The sequence below is a fragment of the Nannobrachium achirus genome (genome assembly GCF_963921795.1).
Source record: "Nannobrachium achirus genome assembly, chromosome: 17".
Classification (NCBI taxonomy): domain Eukaryota; kingdom Metazoa; phylum Chordata; class Actinopteri; order Myctophiformes; family Myctophidae; genus Nannobrachium; species Nannobrachium achirus.
In genome coordinates, this window is record NC_137824.1 from 41,407,569 (window position 1) to 41,418,312 (window position 10,744).

A 10,744-nucleotide genomic window follows, 5' to 3' on the forward strand; every position below is an offset into this window, starting at 1 on the left:
CATTTATGCCCATACATGGAGATCCCTGTCTGTAAAACCAGCCACACAGATGGGCTGTCTTGGCCATATATGGATTCTGTTAGTGTGGTATGTCGATGTGGCCGATGTGGCTTCCATATATGGGCATTCCCATATGAAGTCCTGTTAGATATGGGCTTAATATTGATGACATCACGGAACTCCATATATGGGCATAAGCGGGATTCTGTTAGTGTGGTTCCCCTGACATCACAGTGATGTCAGAGAAGCAAACCCATTCTGTCAGAGTGGTTCCCCGTTAGCGACTCACCCCACGGAGGTTAGGGTTAGGGTAAGGGTTAGGTTTGGGTGTCGAAAAGATGACACATAGAAACAGCGAAACGCTCCCGTCAAGCAATTCCACAGAAAAGGGAGTTATAATCTCAAGAAGGAATAGTATCATTAGGAAATGTGGCAATTTAATGTCATGTGTTTGCTCAGTCATAAATGTTACAAATCAGTATAGTACATCACTTAATATGAGTTTAATATGGAAGGTTGGATAAAGTAAGAGGAATAGATCAGTGGTTGGTTCTCAAACTTTTTTGAGCTCTGGACCGACAACTATGTTCAATCAATGCATGCAACAGCCAGGCTCCTGGCTGGAGATGTTCTACTGGTAGAACCGCATATGTTCCTCCAGTTCAAGATACAGCTAGTGAGGAAGGCTAGCTCCATAGTTATACTGGAACTGGAGTCTTAAGCTGAACAATCTGGAGGTGGTTGCGGAGGCTCGGGGCGGTTGAGGATGCTATTCTGGAGAGACCCCTCCCATCCCCATATATGGTGAGCTGGCGAGGAAGAGGAGCATGTTCAGCCACAGACTCACGATCATTCCTCTTCAGCACACCACAAAGCAATTGTAGCTATACTCTCATCTGTAGCAGGCTATTGCACATGCTGAAGGACCTTTAACTTAACCCCTTGAACCCCAGCATCTCTATTCTGAGGGGGGAACATTCGCCAAAAATTGCAGATCAACACATTGTGAGCTTGTAGATTTTATGTAAATCGGTGTGGGGGGAAAAACGTGTAAGTTCAGTGCAACTCAGGTCTGTTTTACTAAGTACAGAGTGTCTAAGTCAGGGGTTTTCAACCGGTGGTCTGTGGACCACTGGTGGTCTGTGAATCTATTACTTTCCCTGAATTCCCTGAATATACTCTTCTTTTTTTTCCCCTCCCATTTTGGAGAACCATAGTAACTGTTGGCATTTGTGTTACATTAACACAGTGGAATTAAAGACATTATTATCATCATTATCAAAAGTAGGCCTACTTCAACAGAAGTTACAGACTCTGTCAAGAGGCACAAGTATGAAACATAATCCCTGGTTCTGGCAGAGTTCAGTTGCCACAGGGCACAATTCCCAGAGCTTACAGTAAAAGCAAAATGGGTCAGTTACCAGGAAAGTCAGAATTCCTTTAGAAAAAGGAGTTAGAATTCCCTTCCCGCCCAGCACAACAGTAGTCCCCGGGTTCATTCTTGGTCAGGGTGGGTTGTCCCTGGTTCACAATTAGAGGGTATGTTGTTCTATAGTGTTTTCTCCAGAAAATGGCTTTACCTTGTCCCTGGTTCACAATTGGAGGGTATGAACTTGTTCTATAGTGTTTTCTGCAGAAAATGGCTTTACCTTATTGCACATTTATATATGCCTTATCCATTATATGCACATACCCTTTCCCTTGTCTTTATCATATTATGCTGATGTGGATACTTCTTCTTTATGTTTTCTTAGTTTTTAATGCTGTCATTAGATATACCTCACATACTTTCATGTTGTTTCTCTATGTGTATAAGCGGTGACAAATAAACCTTCTTGACTATAGAGGGTATGCGCGTGACATCATCATACCCGGAAGTTATGCGGGAATGCCTACTGAGTGGCAAAAACTACGTTCTGGCCTTGACAGCCGTCACAGCCCATACATCCAAACAGAAAAGTCCTATATGATCGCATTAAACAACGTTAAGCGATGTTAAACTCACTTTGCCACTCGATTTGCCATTAACTTTATGCATGTGCATACCCTCTAGTGATTTTTGAAGAACTGCTGAGGTGCTATAGCACCACAACCATCCCAAAGAACTGTTGAGGTGCTGTAGTGCACACATGGGCAACATACGGCACGGGGGCCGGACCTGGCCCTTCGACCATCTCAATACGGCCCTCAAAGTCCTCAAGAAAAACAAAATTACCCCCAAAATCTACATCTCAAAAAGGCAGCATTATGTTTTTTAGGGATATACTGCATTCCATATTCCATCTGTATACTCAAATGTACATTTTTCATAATGTAACAGTGAAATAGTCTGCCATCGATCTATATTTATAAAATAGGCCTAATTCATGAGCCTTGAAGACACCACGCAAAATCGTCAATATGTTTGTCTGTCATGTCTATCAAATTCATGCCGTTTTAACCTAATTCAGCACTATGTGTTTCAAGTTTCAATTGTCCAATGTGTGGCAATTCTCTCACTTTATCAAAGTCAGTATGCCCCCCAAAGAGATGTTGCCCACTCCTGCTGTAGTGCCTCAACAACCATCCCAAATAACCACTGAAGAACTGCTACATATAGTACCACAACTAATCCCAAAGAACCATGAAGAAATACTGAGGCTAACGGTTTGTAGATCTGCTATTTTCACTACTTCTTAAACTGTTTATGTTTATGGGAGAAAAAAAGGATCAAACACAATAAATCGCTCCAGAGAATTGTCCTTTATGGTCCCCTTGACCACCTTTTCCTTATAATAGGCCTATTATAAAAACAAGACAGTCAATAATGGCTTGATTTTAGCAGAAGATGGGATCAATAGGAAGGCCATCACGTCCTCTAGTGGTAGTTTATGCTTCTGCAATGTCCCAAAATATTGCATAATATAACCAGGCAGGCAGTATCTGAATGTCGCACTCAAAAAGTCAAGACCTTTATGTCTGTGATCATCAGTGTTGTGGGGGGACATTGTCAGTGAACTGCCATCAGGGGGCAGCATGGCCACGTAAAATCTACAATCTTCAGGACATTAGGTACGCATGATTTGTAAACCAGAGTAGCACAAACAACACACACACACGCACCGCACGTCCGACTCGTAACACACACACACACACACACACACACACACACACACACACACACACACACACACACACACACACACACACACACACACAGGCACCGCACGTCCGACTCGTAATGATTCTAGCCTTGGATCAAGAAAATCATAGATGTATTTTATCCAGTCTTAGTGTTGCTTTAGTAAGCAAAAGCCAAACTCTGTTAAAATACATCTGTATGATTCTTGTCTTGATCCAAAGCACGACTAGAATGATTCAAAGGTATCTTTCTTGTCAAGCTTTGATGCGAGTTTATTTATTATTTAAATGTTTTTATTGTTTTTTGACACCCAAAATGACTTTTATTTTATTGATTATGCCATCCCCCTGGCTCTGATGTTTTTTTATTGACATATTGATAGCTTTGTCGATCATGTTTGTTGTTTTGTACTGTACAGTACTCTACTGGGGGAGGCAAGCTCCTCCCTCGCGGATAATCCAGGGGAAAAAACGAGCTCGCCATAATGACTCCCACAACCACGTGCTCCGCGTCTCTGGCACACAAAAACACAGAGCAGTACCAGCTGCGTCGGGGTTGAAATAGTCGCACATGGTCGCTGTTCTTCACTAGTTTCTGCTGCAAAGGAAAGGAGAAAGGACGCTAATCAACTCTATAAACACAACTCTTCCGTACGCGTTTTCTTCATTTGAATAACTTTGTGTGAAAGCGGCAATACAATACGCAACATTTAGCATTTGTTTCCTCCGTGCATTGCATTCTATAAGCGATAAATCTGCGTCTCTTTGGTACAACTGGTACTTCGTTCGACGGCAGACAAATCGACATCGCTTTCTTCTCCCGTGCTGCCTGCAACTTAGGCTTCGGACTCTAAACTTCAACCGTCATGTCGACCACCCAGCAGGTGAAAAGCTGCCCCATTCCCACCAGGGTCCTCACCCTGAAAGACTGGTCCCAACTGCCCGACTGTTACAGCCAGACACCCGGGGGGACTCTGTTCTCTACAACGCCTGGAGGTGAGAATATTGTGTGAACGCAACAGTTTTGGGGGAGTTTCATAAACATTCCGTGAAAATGGTTAAGATATACTTGCCTACATGTATGCTGGTGTAGGAAGCACGACAACAAAATATTGTTATTGCCATATTAATATGAATTGGACTCCACGAACCCTTTAAAATATGAAGGCCTACTCACGTTTTTATAATGTAGGCTATTGGTCTATGGACCCCTATTTGATAATATTTTCTATATCTTAAGATAATTATATTTGGGCCTGATTTAGTACAATATACATAATCGCTTTACTGTGTATTGTTACTGCTATATTGTAATGGCAGTGATACTTTGATCAAAACAGTAGTTATTGTACTGTAGGTTATGTAGTTGTAGTTTCTTGTTCATTAACTAGACCCCCCTGGACACACTACAAGGACCTCGGTGGTTCTCTAGACCCCAGATTGAGAACCACAACATTGTTTTTCTGTGCTTTGCTTTATTAGTAAACATTGTCCCAGTTAGATCTGACAGGGCCACCATGTACAATGGCACTAGTCAAGCTTTGCAGACATGAGATTAGACTGATCATCTGGTGATGATTGACCCCTTTGTTCACTGTGGTACCATTTGGTGACATGTTGCAAATGAGTGTTGACTGCAAGTTTTGAACAAAATGGTCTTGTACGCGTAGCTGCTGTTGTCGGTGTGACTGTGAAGTCGATGCACAGACATTTTGATGCTTGTTGTTAAACTCCTGAAGCTGATGCAATTTCCCAACTTGTTAGCATGTACAGTATGGGCCCACGCACTCAGCAACAGCGCGCACTCAGCAACAGCGCGCACTGCAAGAAAAACAACAAGCTTGACGTCAAGTGCCAACGAGATCTAAACAAACCCGTGACTTCTGAAGGGGAGGGGCATGATCTTTCAGCAGATATCGCAGGCCAGTGATTGGCTTTTCTAGAGGCGGAGAAGGTGGAGGCTGGCCTACCCCTTCAGCCCTGGTGCAGTTTCAGGAACTCGGAGAACATTCTGTACTTGTTGTCAGGAGAGAAGTATTGAAAGAAAACATACACTGCAAAAGGATTGAGCAAGACAGCGCAATGAAATGTATATAGGCCTTCCTCATTTAACCTGGGTCAGACCCTTGGTGTCAATGCGACGGCAACAGTGACTTGGAATAGGTTCTGTTGTCTTGCACTGTAGGCCTGAGATTCTCGGGGTCTGGGAGACCAAATCGGCATTACTTGATTTTCAAGAAGTTTACACAATTAGATAAACATACTAGAATTATTTTGATCATTGGCTGTTATCCTGACCCTATCATATCAATACACTATGGAAACATCATATCCAACAATAACAAATATTCAAGATTTCACTCTGAAAGACTAAATAATATGTGGATCTGATTCCGACTAAATTACAGTCCTTGATATGAAAAAGGCTGAGAACCACTGCTGTAGGCTGCATACAAAAAGCTGAGTAAACTCACAGACTTGTAGTTGACTGTTAGACCATGTGCTACCAGTGTGCAGACTCTGCAGAGAGAGACTGAATAAACAAGGATCCCTTTTGCATAACTGTCTAGCACTAGCATTGGTGGTGCTGCTAGCTTACATTCCAGCCCATTTGTCTCCCCCCTTTTGTCCAGCAGGGCCAGTTCAGCAGTCAGTTATTACATAACATGTTTTGTCAGGTGTTTGGTGGATAGGCTGATACCATGTGCTGGGAGAAGTTCAAACTCCACAACAGGACGAGAATAGCGGGGCGTAAACATGTGACTTACTTACTTTACCCTGTCATAAAACACAATTCATGATGACATTGGCCGTGTGCCAGAGATAAGACCCGGGGCCGGGGGGTCTTCATGAATCGTATTAAGCTAGGCAAATAGTGGGACGCTAAGGAGAAACGTTGAGAAAAGCTGCTCGTGGCTACACATGTGGGAGAGGGCGGTTGACCAAAGCTTTAACCCTGCCCGACAAAGCTACACATGGCATTGAACTTGCGCTCTCATGGGCCAGGGGGGAGAATGTGTTTATGTGCTTTGATTTCCCAGAACTGACTGTGCAGTGTGCACAGTGTGCAGGGACAGCCTTCACTGCTCCTGTTCTCCTCTCCCCTCTGTTCCCTGCTCTGAGAACAGGGTGTGTTTGTTTGGTATGTGTCCAGCCAGCAGCCCTGTCGACCACGAGCATATGTGTCCAGCCAGCAGCCCTGTCGACCACGAGCATGGGCCAATGTGCCACATGCACACGCGTACACCGTACATAACTCCACCACGGCCTCTTATCCTCTTTGCCATGTCGGAAGTAAACATCACGGCCGACCACATGGTTTTATAACGAGCTCAGAAGCCAGACTGTCTCTTTGAATCTAATCCTATTAAAGTGCAACTTTGTTAGCTTGGCTTTCAAGTGTCTTGAGTTCACAAATTCAGGACAAAGCGTTTTGTCCCCCTCTGGTAAAAACATTTCTATTCAAAGAAAGTATGCTCTCACTGTTTAATGCAAGTCCAATGTTTCAGTCACGTCTGGAACTTAATCAAGTGTGAGATATTCTTGTCTGAAGATCCAGATGTGATCCTAATGTTGAACTGTATACTGGAAGAATATTAGCAGTGTGCAGAGACTGCAGACTTAATTTGCTTTATGTTGACCTCTTGTTTGTCCAGCACCTGCATACTACAATGAATCTCTCTTGTATCTAAACTCATTTCTTTTCCCATCCCCCTTCGTCTTGCACACAGGAACCCGCATCATCTACGACAGGAAATTTCTTCTGGAGTGCCGGAATTCACCCATCGCTCGTACCCCTCCGTGCTGTCTGCCTCAGATCCCAGGTGTAACGATTCCTGCCACGCACCCAATGGGGAAACTGCAAGACCTCAAAGAGGAGATTGAGGAAGAGGAGAAGGGTCGTTCAGGTAAGATGTGTGCACCAACACAGAAATGACAGCAGGGGCGCTTGATGGAGGGGAAAGGAACTGGTTGGAATAACGTGTTCCTTCCACGCGCTACGTCCATCCCGGGGAAATCCCCCCTGTCAGGTGAAAAGAAACAACTTGGACTACTCATGCATTGAAGGAAGCATGAGGTCAGTCCGTTGTCTCCCCAGGCGCGGCAGAGGGAGAGCAGAGCCCAGGATTACATAGGAAATTGGCACTGGGTGAAAATGGGTTGCAAAATCGTGGGAAAAAAAGAAAAAGAAATGACAGACAACACTAAATGCCTCAAGTCTTTGTCATTTTGGTCAAATGGTCAATGTGACAGTGAGTCAATTGTCTTTTTTCCACTATCAATGTTATTTTTTAAGTATAAAGTTGTCAAATATGTCAGTAATTTCTTTGTATATTTAGGTTATGTGTCATATCTACCATGTGCAACTTCAAAGCCTAAAAGCCGAACAGAAATGTAATTGTCAACGACAAAAACACAATTAAATCGTTAATCGCAATTATTTAAGAGACAATTAATCGCCATGTAAAATGTCATAATCGTGACGGCCCTATTCAAAAGCCATTGTTATTGTAAAAACTTGCCCATGACAAATACTCCCCATATTATCAAAAATATATGCAGTATATTAGGGAAACTAATAAAAACTATACTGACATGAACAACCCCACTAACTGAAATACAAAAGTATAATTGTTCTGCTTGGAGCTTTGTGCTGACTGAGCAGTTGTCGTGTGATGTAGTAGGTAAACACGTTCACGTGTGCAAATATAGTCGCCTGCATGTTGGAGAGAAGTTAAAGCAGGTATAAACAGGAATTGACTGGTTCTGCAACAGACATCCTTGTTTTCATGAATCTATTGTCACAGAAGTTTTGCTTCCCTGTTTTATTATGATGGCCAATATGAAGTGTGTTTTCTTAAAGCGTATGAAGACATTGTGTCCTTGTTATGTGAACATGAACTGACTGCATTGACGGTCTTCGTTCTTAACATGACATCCGTACTTCTGTACGTGCATGAATGTTACACGTGTGTAAAAAGTAAATATAGCCAGCATGCGTTTTTGCAGGCCCTAGCATGTGTTTCTGCAGGCCATAGCATTGCATGCATTAAAGGGCCTACACCATGCTTTTAAAACTATATTTTTTGTATAAATATATGCTCAAAATTGAGTCTTTAGACAGGTTTTAACCCTCAAAAAACACTCTGACCATTCTTTTTGTTTGTTCTAGCTCTACTATAATGAGGCTCTCCAGCTGCAATACCAAAACGGCCTCTGTTTGCATCTAGTGGGGTTTTTCCAGAAAAAAAAGAAGTTTTTTGAAAAAGAAAAAGTTTCAAAAAGTTTTTGAAAAAAAAAGTTTTTTGAAAAAAAAAAGTTTTTGAAAAAAAACTTTTTGGAAAAAAATTTTTGAAAAAAATTTTTTTTGAATTTTTTTTTTTTGAAAAACATTTTTTTAAGTTTTGAAAAAAAAAATTGAAAACATTTTTTTTTGACTGCATTGCATTTTCTTGAAAAAAAAAAGTTTTGAAAAAAAAAATTTAAAATTTTTTTTTTTTTTGACTCTGAAAAAAAAACGGGAATCCGAGAGTGACGTCACTCTCGTCAACTCTCAGAACAGCACTGTTCTGAGAACCCGTGGAAAGCTTTTCATCTCTGTCTGCCCAAAACCAGAGAAAGACACAACGGTCAGAAATAGGACTTTGTGAGGATAGAAGGTGCCAGTGGGACCCCAAAAAAAGGTTTTAAAATAGAAAAAGTGAAAATTCATGGTGTAGGTCCTTTAACATGACAGTCTTGCCCGGTGGGGAGTGGGTTTACGAAGGGAAACTACTGGAGTTTTCAGTTATCAACCCCATATCCCTCTGCCCCATTTCATATTTCATCGCATAAAAAAAGCTGCACTCAAAAATTGCATTGAGTTTGTATATATATTTCTTTGTCGTGACTAAAAGTGTTTAAGATTCGATTATGTGAAACTTTATTGATCCCCATGGGGACATGCAGGCTTCATTAACACAACACTGGGCCACAGCAAACATGGACTGATGTGTTTTATATGACACTTGATTATATGAATATCTATACATTATGTAACAGTGTTTATTGAGTTTGTCCTGGGAGGTAAATTAAAATATAGCTTAAATTGTACATGAAACACAAATATTAAATCTATATAAGATAAGTCAGTCGAGCTATGTCAAGTGTTCTGGTAGTCCTGTGAGATTATAAATTAATAATAAAGTCTAGTCCACAAGCAGATCCATGTCAGTAGGCCTGGCCAAGGCAGATGAATTGTAGTGTCTGATCGCACTCAGTAGGAATGGCCTGTATGCAGGAGGGATTAGGAATGACCCCCTTCTGCTCTAGCCTCTGCCCCCCTTATTTTGTCTGGTAAACGACCCAATGCAAATCATTGCTCATTGGCTTTGGATTAGGGAGCTGAGTCCTTTAGGTCTAGTGGTGTTTGTTTTCATCCTTTCTGGCCGTGTCCACAAATACAACGCAAGGCCTTTTCCCACCATTTGACTTGAACGCAACATCCTCTTTGAACGCTCCTTTATACACCAAAAGTTGAATATTCTTCGAATAAACCTTGATGTGCAGAAAAGATGCTCTGCACCTCGTCATGCTGCTGCCATTTCTAGCATAGTGTAAATGCAGGGCGCTACCATGAAATACAATTCAAAACAAAGAAGCTCAGGAAAAAAAAACAGTTGGACACGGCCCCTTACTGTCTGGAGCAAAACAATCTACTGATAAAAGCAGCTGCTTACTCATCCGTTAACGGGTGTGGTTGAACATGATGTACTGCCAGAATTACAAACTAATTGTTAATTATCTCCCCCTTTATCTCCCTGTCTTTTTCACAGAGGACGACCAGTTTGAGATGGACATGTGAGCTACAGTTTTGCCTCCTGTGGAGCATTTTTTTCCAACGCCTCTGTGGTCTGTAGCGATTGTCAAGCGTTGCATTACTAAGCTTTTTTTCAGCTTCCTTTTTTTGTAAAAAACCCTTTTTGAGGAACCAAAAAGATGAAAAAAACAAACAAAAACTGTAGGGTTGGCATTGACCCTAAAAAAAAAAAAGGCACCAGAATGATGTTTAAAATCGAGGATCGGCTACAGGCTCTTTTCTGAGCGGTTGCAGGAAGGAATCGATCTTTTCTTTTCTCAATGGTTTCTTTTTCTTTTGTAAATAATGATATGGTACTATGTATACATTTTTTTTAAGCTAAGGAATGTAAGAGGATTTACATTGAGACGTGGGGGGGTAATACTGTCGGCACCATTTTTTTTGGTTACAAATACAGTGGATTAATTCTCCTTGATGGGTGTTTGTAGGCTCTCACGCTTTAAGCGTTTAAGAGGCAGGGCTTAAGTGAAAATCTGCACCTTGTTTTTCTTTTATATGGAAAATCAAATGGGAATAAGTTCAAATAAAAGTCTTTGAAATGAACCATTGTGTTACTTTTGTTTTCCTTTGTAACATTTCTTGTAGCATTACTTAAAGGAGAATTCCGGACTACTAATGTGATGTTATAATAATATTCCATAAAAAGTGGTACAGGTCTTATTTTTATATCTGAATTTACATTTATGTTCCCCCTACCACCGCTCCAATTGCGAGCGTTTTATCGGTAAATCACTGCCCAGAAATAAAATGATGTAGTCGTTCATA

The 10,744-nt window shown here is 41.5% G+C and overlaps 1 protein-coding gene across 1 annotated transcript; it reads left to right on the plus strand.

The window, feature by feature from the left end:
* Nucleotides 1–3,646: 3,646 nt before the first annotated feature.
* Nucleotides 3,647–10,522, plus strand: eif4ebp3l (eukaryotic translation initiation factor 4E binding protein 3, like). The gene is made up of 3 exons (XM_080745831.1): nt 3,647–4,116; nt 6,852–7,028; nt 9,936–10,522. Exons 1-3 carry the CDS (start codon nt 3,987–3,989, stop codon nt 9,962–9,964), a joined length of 336 nt encoding a protein of 111 aa, XP_080601957.1. The 5' UTR covers nt 3,647–3,986; the 3' UTR covers nt 9,965–10,522.
* Nucleotides 10,523–10,744: the final 222 nt, after the last annotated feature.

What these genes read in the sequence shown, in the direction of transcription:
- eif4ebp3l (XM_080745831.1), top strand. Translation starts at nt 3,987, where the DNA reads ATGTCGACCACCCAGCAGGTGAAAAGCTGCCCCATTCCCACCAGGGTC. An exon ending in GTTCTCTACAACGCCTGGAG is followed by an intron (nt 4,117 to 6,851) that starts GTGAGAATATTG and finishes TCTTGCACACAG; the next exon opens with GAACCCGCATCATCTACGAC. An exon ending in AGAGGAGAAGGGTCGTTCAG is followed by an intron (nt 7,029 to 9,935) that starts GTAAGATGTGTG and finishes TCTTTTTCACAG; the next exon opens with AGGACGACCAGTTTGAGATG.